The sequence below is a fragment of the Trichosurus vulpecula genome, chromosome 4 (genome assembly GCF_011100635.1).
Source record: "Trichosurus vulpecula isolate mTriVul1 chromosome 4, mTriVul1.pri, whole genome shotgun sequence".
Lineage (NCBI taxonomy): Eukaryota > Metazoa > Chordata > Mammalia > Diprotodontia > Phalangeridae > Trichosurus > Trichosurus vulpecula.
This window is the reverse complement of record NC_050576.1, coordinates 372749153-372775408: the sequence shown is the minus strand read 5'-3', so window position 1 is coordinate 372775408 and position 26256 is coordinate 372749153. Positions and strand designations below refer to the sequence as shown.

Below are 26256 nucleotides of genomic sequence, written 5' to 3'. Positions count from 1 at the left end.
ATTTGGCCCAATACTGAAAATTCTAGTGGCTTAAAGAGATGTTTGGGAGTCTAAGTATTGCATTGTACTATACATCTGAAATAAATCAACATGTACCTATTACATGCCAGGTATTATTTTCCTGGCCTTGGGAAAGTGAGGGGGAGGAGACAAAAGTGAAACAATTCAGATTAATAAAGGCTAAAGTTTTATGAGCATTATCAAGTTTTGAAGGAAAAATGCTATTTAAAAAATCTTTGCCTAATTAATGGAAAGCTCCATGAACCAAAATGATATTAATAAAATCCATTATTGTCTCCACATACATACTACTGGAGTTACTACTACAAACTCCTTAATACCAGACTTTATGCAACTAATTAGAAAACTTCACTGCTACACTGAATAAGGATGCATATATGAATGCTTTTTATCGTTAACAAATTCTATGATTTCTGAGTGACAAGATACATGAATTTAAAATTTTCCTATCCTATTATTAAGAGCCAACTGGGAAAAATGGGCATAATAACCACCATCATCTTAAAGTATCCAGGATTTTTAAAAATATCGAATTTAGAAAAAGTAACCAGCTATACACCCTTCCAGCTATAGACAGATAGAATATGCTATTTTGAATATAAGTGTTTTATGTAACTTTTCAGTGATCAACTAGGTAAAAAAATTATTAGTCAGATTCTGGTTTTTAATTTATGAAGGAGTGATGGTGTTAGTGTGGTTACTAGAGTTTGTGAAATTAGTAAGATTTTAATTCTAGAACAATCCAGAACCTAAGAAATAAGTATTGTGTTATTTTTACTTTTAAATTACTTTAACCTCTACATGCAAATGGATAATATTTAAGATATTATAACTACCCCCATAAAATTTTGATAAGTTCTTCCCTAAGGTCCTTGTACCTTTGCCTATACTAATGAGCTCCATCTTCATTTACCTGATCATTAGCTTCTAGTTTGTTCAGCTGGAAACCAACATACACTAATTACTTCGACATCACAAAGTCATCTCTGTCCTCACTACATCCCCAGACAGCAGGGAGAAATTATCAAGGGTAGGCATGATAATATCTTGATAAGTGATGATTCACTTTACCTCACTGTCAATCATCTAGGAGTGCTCATGCAAGATACCACTCAATCTCATTACTGAATCCTAGGGCTAAGAGTACAATACACACCAGGAGTCATAGTCCAAACAGCAGGATGGCAGGGTAAGATATGAGCGTCAACAAATACTTTCATGAATTTCAGTTTTGTTTTAACATGATAAATATAAAATATTTCTAATTTTAACACACATATGTTGTATAAACATAAAATGAAAACATGTTTAAAAGAAAACAAGCTTTGCAACAAAAGAATATTATTTTTCACAATTAAAAAAATGACTTTTTTTTAACCCAGTGAAGTCCTCCTTAACAAAAAAAAAAAAAAGAATTTTAAAATAAATGTAGCAACACTTATTCTTTAATTATTTATTTTTGAAATCATGCTTTAATCCATCCTAATAATTTAACACTCTTTCATCTAGGAATATGTGTGCTTTCAAGCTAAAGTTGAGATTTGCTCATTTGTACTTTTATGAATACATGAAGTCAATGATTTTCTTCAACTTTTAAATAATTTTCTACCCAAATGGAGTCAATGTTATATTGGCATAGAACATTTGGACACAAAGGTTTTTCAATAAAATTACCAACTTTACTCTGCCTTTGCTTTTAATTCACAGAAAGCTAAAGATATAAGAGGCCTGATAACCAGAGTTTAGCAGGAATTCCTTTTGCAGCATTACCATTAAGTTGTCATCAAGACCTTCCATTTACAAGGGAGCTTGTTTCAGCCTGGCCACTTCTATAACTTTGTCTATAGAATGTTTAACTTTACATTTTACATATCACTTTGAATACTTTAATAGGTAAAGGGCTCAAGAAGCTTTTCTTCACACAGACCAGGTATTAACACAACATCTGGCACATGCTGTTCTTGTTCAGTCATTTCAATCGTGTGTCCAGCTCTTCATGACTCCATTTGCAAAATATCACTTGGGGTAAGTGGTATCTTACCACTAAAGGGGTTAGTCATTTCCTTGTCTAGATCATTTTGCAGATGAGGAAACTGAGGCAAACAAGGTTAAGTGACTTGCCTAGGGTCACACGGCTAGTACATGCCTGGCACATAATAGGTGTTTAATAAATGTTTATTAAATTTTTTAAAAATTTTAAATTTTACCTAAAAAAGGTCTGCTCCATATGAGAAGTTTATACAAAAAATAGATCAATAAAGGAAACTTTATTATTGCTTACAGCAAAAATAACTGAAATGAAAATAACACACAAGCTCATAATAGAAATTCAATCTCACTGACTGAGATTCACTTTCTTTATCCATAAAGGCTTCCTCCTCGGTTTTTACTTTAGTTTTACATTTACCAGTTTACTCACTTCTTTGATAAAACAGAATAGGCTCTACATTCAGTTCACCCACTAGCTAAGAAGGAATAAGAGCCTAAGAATTCATTTTCCATGAAGAGGTTGAAGAAACTTATCTTGGCTTCTGTCACCAGCACAGTGTAGTCTAATGGACAGAGTGCTGGAGCTGGTGTTAGAATAAACTAGGCTCACATACCAAGTCATAGATTCATTAAGTCACTTAGCTTCTCTCAGACTCAGGTTCTTCATCTACAAAAGTAGGATAAAAGCTATAGCATTTACTTCATGATTATTGTGAGGACCAAGTGAAAATGTATGTTATGTACCTTGGAAACCTTAAACCACTATATAAACCTCAATTATTATTATATTATTATTGATAATATTGAAAACACATTGTATCTATATAGTCAGAGAACCCAAATTCAAGGACTAGTTTTGCCATAATTACAATTACTTACCAAAAGTAACTCACTTAAATTTCCTGAGCATCAATTTCCTGACCCACAAATCGGAACTACTAGTGCTTATGAAACAGCCTCTATCAAAGGGCTGTTGTAAGGAAAAAACTTTGTAAACCTTAAACTATAACTTAAAGTGAACTGCCATCATTGTCAACATCAGGATCACAGTAATTGGAAGAGATTTTCCTGATGCTGGGGCTTTTATCCAAATAATAATTCATAGATTCAACAGATCAATAATCTCCCCAATGTTCCTATTAGCGCCAATGGTGTAAATAACAATTTTTGCAAGCTTTCTCAAGTCATGTAAAAGTGCCATCCATAGCTAAGAATTATATGTCCTCTTTTCTATTCCTAGTCAATTTTTGCAGCCATCTATCTGTTCTAAAAGCCTATTCATAGCCTTAAATTTTCTTATTAATATTTTTGTTAAATTTTTCAAGGTACAAAAAGGGCAGATTGATGGCCTCAACTGTTAGACTTTTACTTTTTATTTTTCACTGAAAATCAATTAACTTTTCCTTTAAGTATTTAGATACTAATCTAATCTGCATATATATTAATTATTGAAACTAATATACTGTCTGTGGCATCTTTTAGCATAATGTAGTTTCCCTTTTAATCTCTTATAATTAAGTCCACTTTTACTGTTCCCTTGTCTGAGATCATGAAAGCTGCCGTTGCTTTTCTGAGTTTGCCTGAAAACATAAGAGATTTTCTTCTAGTCCCTTCTTTTGATTTCTAATCCATTCTTCTACTTGCTTTCTATTTTATGGGTGAGATCTCATTCACATTTATATTTGTGATATTTAATTGTTTATTTCCAGGGAACCCTATCCTCTTACCCTTATTCTTCTCTTTGCTCCCTACCCCCTTCTGCCAGAACAGTTTTCTCAACTTCCCAGGAATTCTTGTAGGACAGGGCATCCTTATCCCAACATGTGTTTGGTTTTACTGAATATGAAACTATTGTATTCAACTGTTATGTCTTGCTTATCTATTCTGTTACACAGATAAACTTTTCTACTTTTTAAGCAGTATCAGTTAATCCTAACTACTATTCTATAGTACAGTTTGAAATCTAGTAATCCTAGAACACCTGCTTCTACTTTATTTTCACCATTTACCTTAAGATTCTTTAACTTTTGTTCCTGCAAATGAATTTTACCAAGTTCTATAAAATAATTCTTTGATGGTATGATTGATGGTGGACTAAACCGGTAAATGAATTTAGACATCATTTTTATATTTGCATGACTTAACCCAAAGCTTTTAATGTCTTCAAAGTTTTCCTTTATTTCTATAAAGGGTACTTTATAGTTGTGCTCATATAAGTCCTGAATATGTATATCTTCTTAAATTAATTCCTAGATATTTTATGCATTTTAGTAATTTATTTTTTAGAATTTGTAACATATCAAAAAAATTTTTTTAAAAATCTTTAATAAAGTTTTCCTGAATTTATTATATATTTCAATAATTTTTTTATATTTCAGGGATTCTATAAGGAAATCATAAAGCACCTGTAAAGAAGATAATTCCTTCTCCTCCTCCTTTGCCTGTGGTTACTCTGGTGAATAATTCTAGCTGTCTTACTATCATACCCAATCAATCTAATAACAGTAGTCACAAGAGACAGGGACATCTTTGCTTCACCCGAATCTTAATACAAAGACTTTTTAGTGGGTCTCCATTACAATGCTGTTTATCATATTAAGGAAAGATCTTTTTATCCCTATTCTTTGGGACTTTTTTAATATAAGATCATAGAGACTGATGTAGAAAGGTCACAGAAACCATCTAATCCATCCACTTCATTTTATAAAGGTGGAAATTGAGGCCCAAGTAAGTTATGGCTTACCTAAAAATCACACAGGAAATAAGCATCAGAATCATGATCTGAACTCAGATTCTCTTACTCCAGAGCCACTGTTTTTTTCATTTAACCAACTAAGCTCTTTCAAATGAATGCAGTATTTTGTCAAAAGGTCTTTCTGCATCAATGGATAAAACTGTGTTGTCTCTGTTGCTAAAGAGCCTATTTTTGAGAACAGCTTATACAGCATCAGGACTATTTGTTCTTTAAATAATGATATTGAGCTTACACATCCATCTGCTCCAAGAGTTCATTTTTGGCTCTCAGATTCTCTAAGACTATGTTGTTTACATTTTCTATTTCCTAAACAAAGTTAAAGCTAAAACATATTTAACTGAAAGAGCTAAACAGCAAAACTACATTATGATAAAAGGTACCATAGAAAATGAAGCAAGATCAACTAAACTGGTATGCACCAAATGCTAAATTTTTAAAGGATAAGTTAAATGAATATAGGTGGAAGTAGGTAGTAGTGCTATAATAATGGGGGACTTTAGCCTCCATCTCTCAGAATTAGATAAATCTGACCAAAAAGTAAATAAGAAATAAGTTATGGAGGTGAACAGAATCTTAGAATTAAATGGAAATAGAAAAGAATATACCTTTTTCTCAGCGGTATATTATACCTTCATAAACACTGACCATCTCTTAGGGCACAAAAACTTTATAGTTAAATTAAGAAAAGAAGAAATATTAAATGCATCCTTTACTGATCACAATGCAGTAAAAATTGTATTTAATAAGGGACCATGGAAACAGATTAAAAACTAATTGGAGACTAAACAACGAATTTTAAAGAATGAGTGGGTTAAAGAACAAATCACAGAAACAATAATTTCATTAAGAGAATGACAATAATGAGACAACACAACAAAACCTACAGAATGCATCAAAAGCAGTAACAGGAGGAAAATTTTTATCTCTAAATGTTTAATAAAATAAAGAGCAGACAAATAAATTTGGTATGCAATTAAAAAAACTAGAAAAAGGACAAATTTAAAATCTCCAACTAAATACCAAATAGGAAATCTCAAAAATTAAAGGTGAGATTAATAAAACTGAGCATGACTGGGGAACAGGGGAACCAGAATATACGCCATCTTGGAGTGGGGTGGAGGGTAGAAATGGGGAGAAAATTTGTAATTCAAACTCTTGTGAAAATCAATGCTGAAAACTAAATATGTTAAGTAAATAAATAAATAGGTAAAATAAATAAATGAAACTGAGCATAAGAAAAACCATTGAATTAATAAATAAAACTAGGAGTTGGTTTTATGAAAAAAACCAATAAAATAGAAAAACCATTGGTTAATATAATTTTTAAAAAGAGAGAAGAAAACCAAACCACTAGTACTAAAAATGAAAAAAGTAAATATGTGACTAATGAAAAAGAAATAAAAGGAATTACAAGGAATATCTTACCCAATTATATGCCAATAAATTTAACAATTTAAGTGAAATAGAAGAATATTTACAAAAATATAAACTGCCTAGATTAACAGAAGAGGAACTAGAATATCCAAACAAACCTATTTGGAAAAAAGAAACCGAACAGGCCATAAATAAGCTTTCTAAGAAAAAAAGCATCGGAAATAGATGGATTTATAAGTAAATTCTACCAAACATCTAAAGATCAACTAATTCCAACATTACATAAAATTTTTGGAATAATAGGCAAAGAAATAAATACGGTACTGATATCTAAAGCAGGAAGGGCAAAAACTGAGAAAGAAAATTACATTCATTAATGAAGATGGATGCAAAAATCCTAAATAAAATACTAGCCACAAGACTACAATATATTACAAAGATAATACATTGTGATAAAGTGGGATTTATACAAGGCATGCAGAGATGATTTACCTTAAAGAAAAGCATTAACATAAGTGATTATATTACTAACAAAGGTAACAAAAATAATATGATTATATCAACAGATGTGGAAAAAGCTTTTGATAAAATACAACACTCATTCCTATTAAAAACACTTGAAGGGGCAGCTAGGTGGCGCAGTGAGTAGAGCACTGCCCTGGAGTCAGGAAGACCTGAGTTCAAATCCGGCCTCAGACACTTGACACACTAGCTGTGTGACATTGGGCAAGTCACTTAACCGCAATTGCCCTGCCTTCCCCCCTGCAAAAACAAACAATAACACTTGAAAGCATGGGTATAAAGGGATTTTTCCTTAAAATGATAAGAAGCATCTATCTACCAAAAACCATCAGCAATCATTATTTGTAATGAGGATGAGCTAGAAGCCTTCCCAATAAGATCAGGAGTCAAACAAGGATGCCCACTGTCACCAATATTATTCGATATTGCACTAGAAATCCTAGCAATAGCATTGAGAGGAGAAAAAAATAGAAGTAATCAAAACAGGAAATTAAATAATAAAACTACCTTTTTTTGCAGACGATAGGATGATACACTTGGAAAATCCTAAAGATTCAACTAAAATTTAGCAAGAACAATTAATAATTTTAGCAAAGCAGCAGGAGAGAAAATAAACCCATATAAATCATCAACATTTCTACATATCACCTATAAAACCCTACAAAAAAGAAATAGTAAGAGATACCCCATTTAAAATAACTGTAGACTGTATAAAATACCTGGGAGTACACCTAACCAAAACAAACCCAAGAACTACATAAACATAATTATAAAATACTTTATACAAATAAAGTCAGATTTAAATAATTGGAGAAATATTAATTTTTCATAGATAAGCAGAGCCAATACAATGACAATTTTACCTAAAATAATCTATTCAATGCTATCCCAATTAAATTACCAAAAAAATTATTTCACTGAGCTAGAAAAAATAATTTAAAAATTCATTTGGAAGAACAAAAGGTTATGAATTTAAAAGAAATTAATGGGGAGAAAAGAGTAAAGGAAGGAAGTTTAGCAGTACCAAATCTTAAACTATACTATAAGGCAGTCATTATCAAAACTATCTGGTCCTGACTAAGAAAAAGAAAAGTAGATCAATGGAACAGAGCAGTACGCAGCAGTAAATGATTATAATTACTTTGTGTTTGATAAATGTAAAGATTTAAGCTTTTGGGATAAGAATTCATTAGTTGGTAAAAAGTACTGGGAAAGCTGGAAAGAAGGCTGGCAGAAATTGGACATAGACCAGTATCTTACAGCATTTACCAAGATAAAATCAAAATGGATACATGAGCCTCAGACACTTGACACATGCACTAGCTGTGTGACCTTGGGCAAGTCACTTAATCCCAATTGCCCTGCCAAAAAAAAAAAACCAAAAAAAAATGGATATGTGACCTAGACATAAAGGGAGATATCATAAGAAAATTAGACGAACATGGAACATATTACTTGTTAGACTCATGGATAAGAGAACAATTTATGAATAAACAAGCGATAAAGAGCACTGTGAGATGTAAAATGGATAATCTTGATTACATCAAATTAAAAAGGTTTTCTACAAATAAAACAAATGTAGCAAAAATTAGAAGGAAAACGAAAATTGGGGAAAGAAGTTTTATAGCCAGATTCTCAGATGAAGGTCTCATACGGGTAGGGAAATTACCCTATGTGATCTGCTCCCAGCTAAGAAATGGAGAAAAAAGATTGTATTATAAGCAGGATTGCAAGTAGAAATGAGAGGGAGATGGTTCACTCTTGAAATGCTTTTCCAAAGAAAAAGAAAACTAACCACAGTCCCCACTTTTCATGGTTTGATTTCTTCAATACCATCCACCCTCTGCCAAAACAACAACCTTTGCAGTCATAATTCTGTCTTACAACTATCTGTTCTAAGCTATAGTCTCCAGGGATGTATCTTCCATATATGCATCCATTTATTCAATTAATTCTAATATTTATTCAGCACTTTTAATGTGAAAGTTTAGAGATAGTGGATGGGGCCCCGGGCCTGGAGTCTGAGTTCAAATTCTGCCTCTGATATTTATTAACTGTGGAACCCTGGGCAAGCCACTTACCTTGTGTCTGCCATGATTTCCTCAACTGCAAAATGGGAATAATAATAGCATCTACTTCCCAGGGTTGTTGTGAAAATGAAATAAGATAATATTTGGAAAGCAGCTGGCACACAGCAGATAGTAAATAAAAGCTAGTGATCATTATTATTAGATTAATGGCAATCGAATAATAATTATTAGATTGTGCCTGTACATTTCTAACAGTTAATCTGTTACCCTGTATAAACAGTCCTTATTCCTAAATAGACAGCTCCTAAAATATGATAAAGGTGTTTAAAATAATAAGCACAAGGATCAAAAGACACAGTGTCAATTACGGTTGTGCTCAGGCTCACACTATCCGTTTCAAAAATGACAATTCATTGTTTCAGCTTAAAGAAAGTAAAGTGTTAACAAAGAACAGCGGACACAAGTCTAATACAGCACTTTATATTAGCAAACTGTACTGACCCAATCATTACCAGGTAGTCACAAATATACCATAGAACAGGAGTGAACAGGGGCACGCAAACTAAGGAAAAGTCATTCATTCAATAAACGCATCTTCTTATTGCACAAGGCACTGTATGTTTTAAACGTTCATAAAAGAGCTTAATCTTTTACTAGCATGTTGCCATGTACCCAGTGAATAACATTCAATAAACAGGTAACTATACTAGTAACTAGGGTAAGCCTGTACTTAAACACTTATTGCAAAATGTGACAGACTAAAAATTAAAGTAAGCATAAATTACCTCAATATGAGTTCCAAACAGATGGTACAAATCACAAGAAGACCAGTATCTAACTAAACTTTCTCCAGAATCAAGTTAATTGTGGTATCACAGGAAGCACACTAACCTAGTAGTCATTTGACCTTGGTTCTAATTTAACTATGCCATATGGCTGTGGGCAAGACATTTAATGTGTACATCACCAAGGTTCCTCACAGTTCTAAAATTTTCTGGTTTCTATGTCCTAAAGCCTTACGTAGAAACTAATTAATAAGATATATTATTACAAATATTAGGCATACTTCTACTTAAGTCATAATCTTTCCAATGGTTTCTCAGATTTCCAAATAGATTGTTCACAATGGAAGGCACATTAATGAGTTTGTTTCAAGTAACTGAAGAGAAACTCAAAGCAGCTGGAATAAAGATTACAAACAACTTGATTTAAAATTTAATTGTAGTTGTTAATTTCTACATAGCATACCTAACTAAACCTTATGGTTATTCTGCTTCCTAGTATTGAGGATCATTAATCATCTGGGGTTTTCAAAATATTGCGACTGTTGCTCATGAGCTAAAAAAAAAAATGCAAAGAGTTTTTAACTAAGAAATTTTGTTGAGTTGTTTCAGTTGTGTCCAACTCTTCATCACCCCATTTGGGGTTTTCTTGGCAAAGATACTGGAATGGTTTGCCATTTCCTTCTCCAGCTCATTTTTGAGATGCAGATACTGAGGCAAACAGGGTTAAGTGACTTGCACAAGATCACACAGCTATGAAACCTGTGAGGCCAGATTTCAATTCAGAAAGATAAGTCTTTCAGACTCCTGGCCTATCACTCTATACTGTGCCACCTAGATACCCAATATTTTTAGTTACTATTTTGTTATTGTTCAGTTGTTTTTCAGTCGTGAAATGTTGTACCCCAAAAAATGACCCACCAACACTATTATTTATATTCTATAGACGTTATTCTCTTTATAAACATAACCTAAAAAACATGTCTTCTTGTAAGATCATAAGGTAGCATGATAGAAACAGTCCTAGACTAGATGTTAAGTGATAGTGGTCCTATATCTGTCTCTTCCATGAAGAGAGAGCTATGTAGCCTCGGCCATTTCCTCATCTTTAACATCACAGAGATGGAAAAAATCCTGAAGTTCTATGACAGCAAAAACAATTCTACAGAATATGAGAGATGTTAAGTGCAGCATTTTATCAACAAAAAAAAGTGAATGGCTGGTCCTCTTTTAAAAATCATTTCGAGGCAGAGCCAAGATGGTGCAGAAAAGGCAGAAAAGTTGCCTGAAATCTCCCCAATTTTCCTCAAAATAATGGCTCAAAATGAAATCTGGAGTGACCGAACCTACAAAAGGATAGGGTAAAGCAATTTTCCAGACCAAAATAACTTAGAAGAACTGAAAGAAAGGACTGTCTCACTTGGGTAAAAGGGGAGCACAGCTCAGTGCAGGCAGTGCCTGAGCCAGCCAATGGGAAGCCCCTAGCCCTCACACAGATCAGCAACCGAGGTCCCGCAGACCCCACTCAACAAGTGAATGGCACAGCAGGCCAGCTATAAGACCTCCAGCCCCTACACAGCAGGCTAGTGGTCAGGCCTGGAGGCCCCAACACAGCCACCTAGACTAGGCAAAACAACCCCAGCAAAATCAGTGCCAGCCCCAGAAACCTCACAGGTCAATGGCTAGCCCCTTGGCCTCCTGCACAAGAAACTTGGGAAAGTGTACCTGTACCATAGGAGCTGAGTCAACTTAAAAGTAACAAAATAGACTGGAAAATGAGCACAAAAAAAAAATACCCTAACCCCACAAAGCTTCTATGGTAACAGGGAAGATCAAAATACAAACTCAGAAGGATTACAATGTCAAAATGCCTACATGTGAAGCCTCAAAGAAAAATATGAATTGATCTCAGGCCATGGAAAAACTCAAAAATGATTTTAAAAATCAAGTAAAAGAGGTAGAAGAAAAGCTGGGAAGAGAAATGAGAGTGATGTAAGAAAATCATGAAAAAGAATCAATAGCTTGGCAAAGGAGGCAAAAAAAAAATGAAAAAAAGACACCTTAAAAAACAGATAGAGCAAATGGCAAAAGAGACACAAAAATCCAATGAAGAGAAGAATGCCTTGAAAATCAGGACTGGCCAAATGGAAACAGATATACAAAAATTCAGTGAAGAGAAGAAGTCCATAAAAAGCTGAACTGGATAAATGGAAAAGGACGTACAAAAATTCACTGAAGAAAATAATTCCTTAAAAATGAGAAATGGGCAAGTGGAAGCTAATGACTTTATGATACATCAAGAAACAGCAAAACAAACTCAAAAGAATTTTAAAAATTTAAAAAATGTCTCATTGAAAAAACAACTGACCTGGAAAATAAATGCAAGAGAGATAATTCAAGAATTATTGGACTACTTGGAAGCCGCAAGCAAAAACATAGCCTAGACATCATCTTTCAATTAATTATCAATGAAAGCTGCCTTAATATCCTAGGATCAGAGAATAAAATAGGCATTGAAATAATACATTCTAATCCAGCCTTTTACCTTTAACCTGTGTGAATCTCCATTTCAAATGTGTTTCTTGTAAACAACATATTGCAGTATTATGGTTGTTAATCCATTCTGCTATCCGCCTCTGTTTTATGGGAGAGTTCATACCACTCACATTCACAGTTATGATTACTATCTGTGTCTTGCCCCCCCATTTATACTTTTATTTCTCCCTTCTTTCTACTCAAGAGTGAAAAATGGTGCTTTTTTTAAATTTTTTTTTTAATTTTTGGAGGGGGGAAGGCAGGGCTTTTGGGGTTAAGTGACTTGCCTAAGGTCACACAGCTAGTAAGTATGTCAAGTGTCTGAGGCCAAATTTGAACTCAGGTCCTCCTGCCTCCAGGGCCAGTGCTCTACTCATTGCGCCACCTAGCTGCCCCGAAAAGTGGTGCTTCTGACCACTGCCTTCCTCAATTTTCCCTCCCTATTGACTCCCCTCCCTTATCTTACCCTTTTCCCCTTGCTACTTTTTCCCTCCCTTCTAGCCACCTCCCCCTTTTCTTTCCCCTTTCTCCTCCTACTGCCTGTAGGACAAGTTTAATTTCTATACTTATCAGATTATGTTATTCCCTCCTTGAACCAAATCCAATGAGAGTAAAGCTCAAACACTGCTCTTCTCCCTCCCTTCTTTCCCTCTACTACAACGTTTTGGCGCCTCTTCATGTGATGTCATTTACCCTTTTCTACCTCCTCCTTACCTCTTCTCCCAGAACAATCCCTTTGCACCCTTTAATTATGTTTTTTATTATCACATCAGTCACTTTATACTAACACCCTCAGTCTATGTATATCCCTTTTGATTGTCATAATACCTGTACCATTCTCAAGATTGACATATATATAATATACGTAAAACAAAATAATCCCATAAGGATATAGACAATTTGCTCTTATTGAATAACAAGTTTCTTCCCCCCCCCCCCCCCCGTTTACCTTTTTATGTCTCTCTTGACTTTTGTATTTGAAGCCCTTTTCATCAGGAAGGTCTGGAATTCCCTTCTTTCATTGAATGTCCATCTCCTTGCTTGAGAAATTATGCTCAATTTTGCTTGGTTGTAGTCCAAGCTCCTTTGCCTTTCAGAATATCATATTCCAATTCTTCCTGTCTTTTAATGTAGAAGCTGCAAGATCCTGCGTGATCCTGACTGTAGTTCCACGATACTTAAATTGTTTCTTTCTGGCTGCTTGCAGTACCTTCTCTCCTTGACCTGCTAATTCTGGAGTTTGGCTACAACATTTCTTGGAGTTTTCAGTTTGGGATCTCTTTCAGGGGGTGATCAGTGGATTCTTTCGATGACTATTTTACCCTCTGGTTCTAGGACCTCAGGGCAGTTATCCTTGATGATTTCTTGGAAGATACTGCCCAGGCTCTTTTTTTCATCATGGCCTTCCGGTAGACCAATAATTCTTAGATTATCTCTCCTGGATCTATTTTCCAGGTCAGTTGTTTTTCCAATCAGATATTTCACGTTTTCTTCTATTTTTTCATTCTTCAGATTTTTTTGACTGATTCGTGATGCCTCATAGATAGCTTCTACTTGCCCAATTCTAATTTTTAATGAATTGTTTTCTTCATATAGCTTCTGTACCTCCTTTTCCATTTGGTTAATTTTAATTTTTAAGGAATTATTTTCTCCAATTAGATTCTGAACCTCCTTAACCATTTTGCCAATTTTACTTTCTAAAAACTTGTTCTTATCAGTGAGTTTTTTTTTTCCATTTTTCTCTTTTACCTCTCTAATTTGGTTTTTAAAATTCTCCTTGAGCTCTTCCAGGGATGCTTTTTGGGCTTGAGATTAGTTCACATTCCCTTTTGATGTTTCAGAAATGGGTATAGTGTCAATGCTGTCCTCTTCTGAATTGGTATTTCGATCTTCCTTGTCTCCATAAAAACAATCAACACTTCTTGGTTTTCTGGATTGCTTCTTCATGGTGGTTGTCTTTTTCCTGGCTTTTAAAGTAGATCTCTGCTTCTTGGGTCCAGGGGGCTCTGTCCCATGCCTCTTGTGCTGGGAACTAGGGGCCTGCTTTGTGTGCTGTGGCCTCTGGCTTTGTCAGCTAGAGGCTATAAAATTCAGCTGCTCACCTGATGCTGAGGGGGACCTGGCTGGTGTGTGAAGGTTGAGACCAGGTGAATGTCTTTCTGAGTTCCCTGGGTTACACTGAAGCTCCTGGTATGGGGGAGGGGTGGTCTGGTTGCTGGAAGTTTCTTCTTCCCCCAGGGCTGTGCTACAGCATGGGTGGTCTCAGCAGTTGTCTGCACTAGTATCTGCCACTTCCCCTGGCTGTGTGAAGGCACGTCTGAGGTCCTGATGTTGGCGCTTGCCAGCTCCACCCCACTGGGGCTCAAGAACTCCCACTGGTCTGCTGAAGTGGGGCCTGCTGGGACACTTCTCTTTCTGCACTAGTCTCCTTCCACCACCACCACAAGACGGGCAGTCTCCCCAGTCTCCCAAGCTAAAAGGCTACTGAAGCCCCACATATGGCTCCTCCATTCCAGGGTTTCTCCCAGGGCAGTATTCTCTGGGTGAGAAAGGGAGGGATGAGAGCTGTTTTACCTGGTCATCACAGCTCCCAGAAGTTCAAGAAGGCAAGTGTCGAACCTTTAGACTGTGGGCTGAAAGTCTAAGAAGTAGCTGGTGCTGCGGCCACAGGTTCTGCACTGCTGTCTCATGTAGCTCCAACAGTCTCCCCTCCTGGGCTGAGAGGCCTGGGGATCACCACCGTAGCCAGCACTTCAGCCCTGGGCCTGCTCCTGCTCCCGCTGAGGTACAGTTTAATTCCACACACCCAGTACCCTCCCAGCCCGGTTCACTGGCTGGGTTCCACTGCTACTCCCATTCTGGTGTGGTTGGGTGCAGTTCTGCGCGCCCTGCACTCTCCCAGCCCACAGATCCATCCTGTCGACCATGCAGACTCTCCTGGATTGGAAATCTGCCATACTCAGTCTCCTAGTGGCTTCTATCTCTCTCAAATCTGCTCAGATTCACTTTTTTAGAGGTATCTGACAGAATTTGTAAGACAGCTCCAGTAAGCCCTGCTTTCACACCACCATCTTGGCTCCACCAGAATGAGTCTTTTCTTAGAGATTTGATAAAGTTCTTTAAATATTTTAGAGAGAGACTTTTATCTGAACACCTGTCTATAAAATTTTTTCACTATTTTCTGCTTACCTTCTGATCTTGGTTACATATTTTATTTATTCAAAAACTTTTTAATTTATTGTAATCAAAATTATCCATTTTACACCTCACTCTTCTATCTCTTGTTTATTCATAAACTGTTCTCCTATCCATAAGTCTGATAAGTGATATGTTCCATGTTCTTCAAATTTTCTTGTAAAATCTCTCTATATATCTCTAAATCTCTGTATCCATTTTGAATTGATCTTGGTAAATGGTGTAAGATATTGCTCTATGTCCGATTTCTGCCATATTGCTTTCCAGTTTTCCCAATAATTTTTACGAAATAATGAATTCTTATCCCAAAATCTCAAGTCTTTACATTATCAAATACAAGGTAACTATATTTATTTGTGGCTGTAAATTATATGTTCATTATGTTCTATTTCTTTTTTTGGGGGGTGGGGGTAGAAGCGGAAAGGCAAGGCAATTGGGGTTAAGTGACTTGCCCAAGGTCACATAGCTAGTAAGGGTCTACTGTCTGAGGTCACTTTTGAACTCAGGTCCTCCTGACTCCAGGGCCAGTGCTCTATTCACTGCACCAGCTAGCTGCCCCTTGTTGTATTTCTTAATTAACCTTTCTATTTCTTAGCCACTACCAGACACTTTTGATAATTATTGCCTTATAATAAAGTTTAAGATCTAGTATTGCTAAACCACCTTCTTTTACTTTTTTTCATTATTTCTTTTGATATTCTTGACTTTTTATTCTTCCAAATGACTTTGCTATTATGTTTTCTAATTCAGTAAGATAATTTCTTGATAATTTAACTGGGATAGCATTGAATATAAAATTACTTTAGGTAAAATTGTAATTTTTATTACATTGGCCCAGCCTACCCATGAATAATTAATATTTATCCACTTACTTAAATCTGAGTTTGTTTGCATAAGGTTTTTTACACTATTATTTATACAGTTCCTGATTTTGTTTTGGCAGGTATACTCCCAGGTATTTGATAAAGTCTACAGTTATTTTAAATGGTGTATCTCTTAACCCCTCTTCTTGCAGGGTTTTATTAATGATATATAGACATTTTGATGATTTATATATATATGGATTAATTTCATATCCTGCTACTTGGCTAAATATTTCAACTAATTTTTTAGTTGAGTCTTTGGGATTTTCCAAGTATATCATCCTATCGTCTACAAAAAGAGAGACTGTTTTATTACCTAATTCTCTATTTTGATTACTTCTATTACTTTTTTCTTCTCTTAATGCTATTGCTAAGATTTCCAATACAATACTGAATAACACTGGTGACAATGGGCATCCTTATTTGACTCCTGATCTTACTGGGAGAGCTTCTAGCTTAACCCCATTGCAAATGTTTGCTGACAGTTTTAAGTAGATGCTTCATATCATTTTAAGGAAAAATCCTTTTATGCCTATGTTTTTAAGTGTTTTTTTTCAATAGGAGTATTGTATTTTATCGAAAGCTTTTTCTGTATCTATTGATATAATCATATTATTTTTTGTTACCTTTGTTATTAATATAATCAATTATGTTACCACTTTTCCTTAAGGTAAACCATCTCTGCATACCTGGTATAAATCTCACTTGGATATAATGTATTATCTTTGTAATATATTGTTGTAGTCTTCTGTAGACTGTAGACTCCTGTAGACTATTCCTTGTAGTCTCCTTTATTTGGGATTTCTGCATCCATATTCTTTAATAAAACTGGTCTATAATTTTCCTTCTCTATTTTTACTCTTCCTGGTATAGGTATCATCATCATATTTGTTACATAAAAGGAGTTTGGTAGGATCCTTTCTTTGCCTTTTATTCCAAATAATTTAATATTGGAATCAGTTGATATTTAAATGCTTCTTGGAGCAGCTAGGTGGCACATTTGAATAGAGCACTGGCCCTAGAGTCAGGAAGACCTGAGTTCAAATCCCACCTCAGACACCTGACACATTTACTACCTTGGGCAAGTCACTTAACCCCAATTGCTCATCCTTCTACCCCGCCAAAATAAATAAATGAATGAATGAATGAATAAACAAATAAACGTTCTTTTCTTAGGAAGCTCATGTTCAATTTCTTTTTTCTATGTAGGTCTATTTAGATATTTTATTTCTTCTGATAAGCTATGCAATTTATGTTTTTGTAAATATTCTTCCATTTCACTTAAATTGTTAAATTTATTGGCATATAATTGGTCAAAATAACTCCTTATAATTGCTTTTTCTGATCTTTGTTAACCCTTTTCATTTTTAATACTACTAATGTGGTCTTTTTTTAAATCAAATTAACCAAAGATTTATCTATTTTATTGGTTTTTAAAAAAAAAACAACTCCTAGTTTTACTTATTAATTTAATGTTTTTTTACATTCATTTTTATTAATCTCAACTTTAATATTTAGTATTTCCAATTTAGTGTTTAATTGGGAATTTTTAGTTTGTCCTTTTTCTAGTTTTTTTCAATTGCATACTCAATTCATTAGCTTGCTCTTTCTCTATTTTATTGACATAAGCATTCAGAGATAAAAATTTTCCTCTGATCACTGTTTTTGCTATATCCCATAGGTTGTGATATATTGTCTCATTATTGTCCTTCCCTTCAATAAAACTACACATTACTCCTCTAATTCATTCTTTAACCCACCCATTCTTTAAGATTAGGTTGTTTAATCTCTACATAGTTTTTAATCTGCTTCCATGGTTCCTTATTAAATGTAATTTTTATTGCATATTGATCTGAAAAGGAAATTTTTAATAGTTCTGCTTTTCTGCTTTTAACTGTAAAATTTTTATGTACTAATATATGGTCAATCTTGGTAAAGGTACCAATGAATCACTGATAAAAAGGTATATTCCTTTCTGGCTCCATTCAATTCTCTCCAAACATCAATCACAACTAGCTTATCTAAAATTCAACTCAATTCAATTCCTTGACTTCTTTCTTATTTATTTTTGGTTAAATTTATCTAGTTCTATGTGGAGAAGATTAAAGTCCCCTACTATTATAGTACTACTATCTCTCTCCAACTAATTCATTTAACTTTTCTTTTAAAAATTTAGATGCTATAGTATTTGGTACATTTAGTTCAGTACAGATATCGCTTCCTTGTCTATGGTAACTTTTTTCAAAATGTAGTTACACTGTTTGCCTCTTTTTAATTAAATCTACATTAGCTATAACTTTGTCTGAGATAATTGCCAATCCCACCTTTTTTGAATCAGCTGACGCATAATAAATTCTACTCCAACCCTCCATTTTAACTCTGTGTTTATCTCATTCTTCAATGTGTTTCTTGTAAAGAACATATTATTGGATTCTGATTTTTAATCCCTTCTGCTATCCATTTCTGTTTTATGGATGAGTTCGGCCCATTCACATTCAAAGTTATAATTACTATTTGCAAATTTCCCTCTATCTTATCTTTATTCACTATTGTCATTCTCAGCCTCTCTTTTTACCCTATCCCTATTCTTATCTTTTCCCCTTACTCTCCTGTTTTTATTCTAACACACAGAAAGTATAAGAAAGACAAAAGAGTGAAAGCAGTTCTGATTAGGCTACTTTTTTTAATCAGTTGAAGAGGTGACTATCAATTTCAATAATGGAAGGGAAAGTAAGGAAATTACATATACTGGAAGAATAGGATATAAAAGTTAGATATGGTTCATGGCATGAATAATTTTTTTGCATGAAACACTAATAATTATCTAGTCGTGAATGAGATTTTTATAGAGTTTTGGAGAGTCTGCCAAATTGCTACCATACGATCAAGCCTTGAACCAGTAAGAAGTGTACTTCAGTGGCCCTTTGGACCCAAATGCTTCAATCCCTCCATCTTCCTCAGAAAACTATCAGCAGCAGAATTGGCAAGGTTTTGCTCTTGACAAACACTGGTTATGCAGCTTCTACTATTATCCTGTATGTTAGCCTATTAGAAATGAGTCTTGAATTCACAAATTTAAAATGTTACAAAGTAGTTCTCAGATTATCTGGTCCTGGGCAATAAACAAATAGATATACCAGATAGCCAAACAAATACATATGAAAGATTAGTGTTAATGAACTTAAAGAAAATAAAAACTGGGTAATGTAACTATTTAATAAATGTATTCATCTGAAATTATATATACTTTGACAGACTCCAAACACTAAAACAAGAACTCCAGCAAAGATGGAAGAAAATAGAATAAAGCATTTAAACTGCACTGTAGAGGCAAGTAGAAAGAATTATTAAAGGAAAAGACAGATATGTTTGTCTAAATCAATGTAAAACATTTCTGTAAAAGAAGACTATGACTAAACAAAAAGGAAAATAGATTTAGAAAAAATTACTTATTGAAGTTGAATATTTTAACCCATGAGCAAAACTATATGATTATATTTGGGGAATATACTTCCATAAAACAACAAAGCCAAAACTAATATTTTAGGATGCAGAGTGAGACCCACAAAATGTGCCTAAGAAAAAAAGAACAAAAGCTGCCCTAAAAATCAACATTTTAAAAGACAAATTCAGTTTAGAGGGAAATGGGAAACAAGATGAGACTTTAGACCTCAGGACACAAGATTCCCTATAAAAGGAGAGACTCTAAGGTACCAGCATCCTTGGGCAAATGCCCTAAACCACTACAAGGCCTTGCAAGGGAGAGTAGCACCTAAAGGAAGAACAGGAAGCAACTTTGCCAGGAAGCTATCTAATGATCTACTTCCTCCACCAGGAATAACACAAACTATTCTTTGGGGGGGGGGGGAGGGAGTGGAGGGGATCCCGGGAGGCAGTCAGGGTAAAGTGACTTGCCCAGGGTCACACAGCTAGTAAGTGCCTGAGGTCAAATTTGAACTCAGGTCTTCCTAACTCCCAGGCTAGTGCTATCTAGTGCACCACCTAGCTGCACCGGCTATTTATTTTTAATTTACGTTGTTTCTCCCTGCTTACTATTAGAACTCACTAAAATGTCATACCATGAGAAAATGCTACATGCATTCCACCCTACACACAATTCTGTAAAACAGTGCTAATATATAATATATATTTATAATATTTAGGTAAAAGGTTTTATAAACTTTGCCTAAATCCAAACTCAAATCTGACTTCTTACATTTTTTTTTAAAATAGCTAAGTGTCTTCTAAAGCCAACATATGGCCTTTCCTCAACATCCTATCTATTAAAGTGAATTTATACAAGTTCCAAAAAGGAAAAAAAAATAATGACAAAGACTATTCATCTCCCCAACACCAAGAAAGGAATCTTCTGTTACTTTTCCTAAGCCCCCAACAATAGCACAGTAATAAAAATAACAACAGCAACAACTAATATTTATGTATTACTTACTATATGGGAGACACTGTGTTAAGCACTGTAAAATTACTATCTCATATGACACTCAAAACCACCCTGGAAGGTAGGGGCTATTATTATCCCCATTTTACAGATAAACAAACTGAGACAGAGGTCACACAGCTAATAAGTCTGATGCCAAACCTGAACTCAGATCTTCCTGATTCCATGCCTGGAGCTGCTTCATCAATTAAGTACCATCAAAGAAAACCATATCTTTTATTTTGTTTAGTTCAAAAGTTCTTTTTTAAGGAAAGTAAAAATATACTCACAGAACTGGCATCAACATCACTATGTATAGCAACTGTCTTGATACCCATCTTCTTGCAGGTTTTAATAACCTATTTTAAAACACAGTAACTATTAACATCAATATCTTCACAAAAGAGAGATTAGGAATAGTAAAATTCATGAGAAGTTAAGTTGTTAGGGAGAAAGAAAATAACAGAATCTTAAAAGTCTACTCACCCTACAAGCAATCTCTCCTCTATTAGCAATAAGAAGTTTGTCAAAAGTCTAAAGATAGGAGAAGAAAAATCAAAATATTACAAAATGGAACAATTTTAAAATACATTTATAAGAACCACATACAAGCTAAAAATCCACAATCTGGTAAGATACAATTAAAAATATCATTTCATAAGGTTAATAACCTATATCAGATTACATACCGTCTTGGGGGGCAAGAGGGGAGGAGAGGGTGGGGGAGAAAATTTGGAACTGGAACTTAAAAACTTGTGGAACTTAGCGTTGTAAACTAAAAACAAAAAAATAAAATTTTTTAAAAATGTCATTTCAAAGCAATTATTGTATTACTGAGAGGCAGAGTAGCATAGTGGATAGAAAGCTGACCAGAAAGCCAAAAGACCCACATTCAAACTCAGTCTTTATGACATACTGGCTGTGTGACTCTGAGTCACTTAATCTCTCAACTGTCATTGATAACTAAGATAAGTTGCAGAAAGTTGTCGACCTGCATTAGGAAAGGGAGTTTCCTCATCCAAGAGTTACCTATACAATGAACACACAGGTCCAGTCCTAATCCCTATTACACTAACAAATATTAAAGTGACAAAATAATATGAAAACACTGATTACTAAAATTAATCACAAATGACTGTTTTCAAATAAAAAACGAGGTAATACAATTTTTTTAACTCTACAAATGAAAAACACTGGGAACAAGTTAGAAGAGTTTGACAATTTAAAAACTGAAAATTTATTGTATGACAATAAATGTAATTTAAAAATTAAAATAAGATTAGGAAAAATACGAACTGTAAATACTACAGATAATCTCATATGCAAAACACATAAGTTACTGTTAAAGAGTCACAAGCCACAATGTGTAAGTAATGAAATGATAATACCAGTTTCCAAAAGACAAATGGAGAGAGAGAAAGAGACAATGATTTAAAAAATGAGATTTTTGATACGGAGGCAGGGAACTCTGTGCAATGTTGCATACACCAAAGCAGGTTTTACTGAAATGTGGTACAGTTTTGTTTTGGGGAGGTTTTTTAATCTTTAATAAAAGGAAAGCTGGCTACATAGGGGAAAGGACAGTTATATATTCAAAATTAAATGTGAGGCAAAAACTAAAGGCATCAATAAAACTTTATAAAAATTAAATAACAATACTTGGAAATGTTTAATCTCATGGGATAGAACCAGCATTCTCCTGACACAACTTCCTTGCCGCAGCTTTCTGGCAGCGGTATAAAAAGATCCAGCCACATGCAGTCTAGGTCTCTCACACTTTGTGGGTGCCTGAGACCATGAGAGTCACTATGCCCTGATGACTGAACAGACACATTTCCACATGGCGGTGTGGGGGGTCCACATTGTGAGAAACTCAATGCCTCTGAATCCTTGTTGTATGGTCTTGCTGTATTAGGGCTAAGTAAACTTCCTTTGTTAAATGGTCAGTGACTTAGTATCTCATTTCATCCCAACACTGAACCTAAACTAAAAAGAAGCCTGGGAGAGCCAGGCCTCCAACACCTCACTACTAATCAAAACCTCACTATGCAATCAAAAAAATAATTTTGAGAGCTAGAAACAAAATGGGTTCCTCTCAATTAGGCAATGACTCAACAAACTGTGGTATATGAATGTAAGAAAATATTATACATTCAGAGGAAATTGATAAGACTTGTACAAACTAATACAAAGAAAAGTGAACAGAACCAGGAGAAAAATTTACATGAAGACCACAATAATATAAAGACAAAAAAAATCTCAAAGCCTTCACCCTTCTAATGAATGAAGTGACCAGTAAGGTAGAAGACTGATTTATGATGATGTTTACTTCCTGCCTTTTGAAAGAGAGATGATGCACAATGAAATACATTATCAGACATGGTTAATGTGCTGATTATTGGTTTCTTAGGAAGGACTTCTTTCCGTGGTGGAGAGACTTGAGTAAAGCATAATGCAAAAAAAAAAAAAAAAAAGTAGTAAGGAGAATGAAACATTATATATACAGAAGAGAAGTGAAAGAAGTTCAGGAGAGAACACAGAAGGAAGTTTTGTCACTGTTAAAATTTGGTATATACTTTTTAAAAACAAACTATGTAACAAAAGCTCAGCATTCCATTTAGCAGCCACTTTTCTGTCCTGATTTATTGAAATGTTATTTGTTGATGTTTGTTAAGTTCATAATAAAAAAGAAATTAAAAAAAAACTTTGACATACTATCTCACAACCATCAAACTGGTAAAAATAATAAAAATTAAAGAAATTAAATTCCAACTAGGCTATAAAGAACAGGTGCATTCATTCAACACTGGTAGAATTACAAATTTGTAGAAGCTTTTTGGAAAGAAATCTGAAAAGACATAGTGTTACAAAAAATAATCCTATCCTTTGACCAATAATTCCAACCCTGGGATTGTGGAATGTGCACTAGAAGTGTTATTTTTTTTCAAAAGGCTTTGTTAGAAAATAATGCAAAGTGAAAAAGATAATTCAGAAGAATGGAGTATATGCTAACTGCAAAGATATGAAGAAAAGAAAATATACAAAAGAATTTCTATGGATGTACTTTGAGGGAGGGACATAAAACATTATGATATATTATGATAATTTAGAAATTATTTTAAACATTAGTTGTATTGCTGTTCTATGTTGTTTCTAATAAAACATGTAATTTATTTCAATGAGGCTATATCTTAAAATTTTTATTTATTTATTTTTAGTTCACAACATTTACTTCCATAAGCTTTTGAGTTTTAAATTTTCTCCCCTTCCTTCCCCTCTCCCCTCCCCAAGGCAGCATGCAATTTGAATACAGGCTCCAGGTATAAAACTTCCCTCTTCTTATAAAGAAGAAGAATCCATCATAACTTAAGAGTTTTGGAGCACTCTCTGAGGCACTAATTAGTTAACTGACTTGCCCATGGTCACAAAGTTGGTACATATCCGAAGAAGGACTTGAACCTAGGGCTCAACCAATACAGCGTCATGTAAAATTTAAAAATTATCTTTAAATAAAAAATAAAAATGCACAAGTAAGCACATTCAAATATTTCAGGAAACCATTTGACAAACTTATACAAGGTAATTTCTAGAATAATTAGAATGTACTTCATACTAACACAGTTCTACCAAAAGGGCTCTATATTCACACTATATTTTTCCTGGTATAGCATTTCTTATTCTATTTTTAAAATAACTTCATGCTTGGTTATTTAGTCTATACCATGCCATGCTATAAAGTCTGCTAAATAGTCTAGTGTTGAAAGCAACATAATTTTTCCTACTAAACTGTGTTGTCCTTTCTGTCTGGTACCTAATACAGTATCATTGCATGAAGTCATTGTCTAAAATGTAAAAACTTAAAAGAAAAAATACAAAATACACAAAATATTTTTCACCATCAGTATAAAGATGAAAATGCAAAATTAATGTCATTATGGTAAATATGAAATTAGAGAGTTAGCAAAATAAATTCAGCAACAAATGATTAAACTTATTTTACTAGTACCATACAAACTTTCCAATTAAAATATACAGCCTAGTAAAGAGAAAGAAAACTATAAAAAGTCAATATTATAATATATTTTAAAGATTTTTCCTTACCTTTTCATTAGGATCATATCCTACTGATGACAGACTACGGGAAACCCTCAAAGACTGCCTTGATTGGTGTAAAACAGGCTATAAATAGAAAAATAGGGAAATGAGAAAATGTTAAATGCCTGAATGGGTAAGTTAAAAAATAAAACTGATCTTTCAAAGAATCTCCCTCAAAACTATTACAACTACAAAATGTTATAATTAACATATGAGTTCCCATTGTGTACGTTATAAGAAACATATAACAATACATAAACTGCTCCTGCAGACAAATGAAGAAAGGATATACACAAAAATCAGCAATCTGTTAAGATGAAATGTATAAGTGAGATTTGAAGAACACACTGTTCAGCCACCCACCAACTTGCAAAGCAATGGTGTCTTCAAAACCAGAGAACACAGCGCTACACACACTACAAATAGACCCTGACTGCAAGGGTTTTTATTTTAACAAAGACAAAGTAATGGAATTTAACTTTTATTCCACCTCTGCAGCATAAATAAAAACCCCAATGGACATGGAAATCAGTGACTCAAGCTCATAACTTTAATCTTTTGACTTTTCCTTCTCCTTCATCCAACATATACAATCAACAAATCCTGCTATTTCAGGACGCCTTTTGCATTTCTCTCAGATCTATCTCCTTCCTCATCATTTCCATTGCTATCTTGTTCAAAGTCTCCTTAAGTCTCATCAGAATTCTCTTTACACCTCTAATAAATACATCCCACAAACCAAAGCTATTTTGTTCTTTCTTTAAATGCAAGTACGATCACCATGCCACTGTTCCCATTTTTCTAAGAGAAGCCAAGAGGATCACCAAAAAAAATGTAAACATGAATCATCTATGAGTAAAGTGGAACTTTTCAAAGATTAGAAACAAATGAATTCTTGTAACAAACAGAAACCAAGAAGTTCTGGGGAATCTAATAAATTTACATTGTAGCAGAAATTTATGTGATGATAACAAAATGTATTAATGAAACAAACATGCTCCCTGACACTGTAAGAAATATAAAACGATGCTGATATTAAAGACATGGATCTTCCTATATTTAATTCTTTGGCATGTTATATAGAGTGGCTAATGGTACAATATGTAATATTTGTATGAATAAAGTGAAAGTACGAGAATGGTCTAGTGTAGACAATCCTCACCAACCTAAGTACTAAAATCAAGACTTCCAATTACTTTTGCAAAATTCATTTGCAAAATTACAAGGAGAAAAATCACAAATAAACTGAATTTTTTTTTAAAAGGGGCCACTAAAGAACAGGATGGAGATCAGCAATGCATTTGATAAAGACTTAAATTTTAAAAAAACAAAAACCACTTCTCCAAAGTGCAAAAAATCTCCATTGAACTGAGTTTCCACACATCTAACTCTGTAGTTTAGGTAGTCAAACACACTATTACACATTTGTGACAAAGTACATAATAACAACAGCCAAATCATCTGACAGCCCAAGAAATTATAGTACTAAAGTGTTGCTCATTCTATTGCTGAAGAGCAATGTTATTTTAATTTTACTGTATGCAAATGAGTAATTTGCATTTTTAATATAGAAGGAAATGGTATAGGGCTAAATATATTGCCCCCCCAAAAAAAATCTGAGACATTTCTACATGAGATGGGAAGGATCAGTATTCTG

At 34.0% G+C, this 26256-nt stretch overlaps 1 protein-coding gene across 1 annotated transcript in view; it reads right to left on the bottom strand.

The window, feature by feature from the left end:
- Positions 1 to 26256, bottom strand: part of PCCA (propionyl-CoA carboxylase subunit alpha) — a 515891-nt gene that overhangs the window by 473167 nt on the left and 16468 nt on the right. Inside the window, exons 2-4 of the mRNA XM_036753355.1 lie at positions 24606 to 24683; positions 20991 to 21038; positions 20795 to 20863 (exon numbers count right to left, since the gene is read on the bottom strand). Coding sequence (XP_036609250.1) covers positions 20795 to 20863; positions 20991 to 21038; positions 24606 to 24683 — 195 coding nt within the window. The remainder of the gene's footprint in view (positions 1 to 20794; positions 20864 to 20990; positions 21039 to 24605; positions 24684 to 26256) is intronic.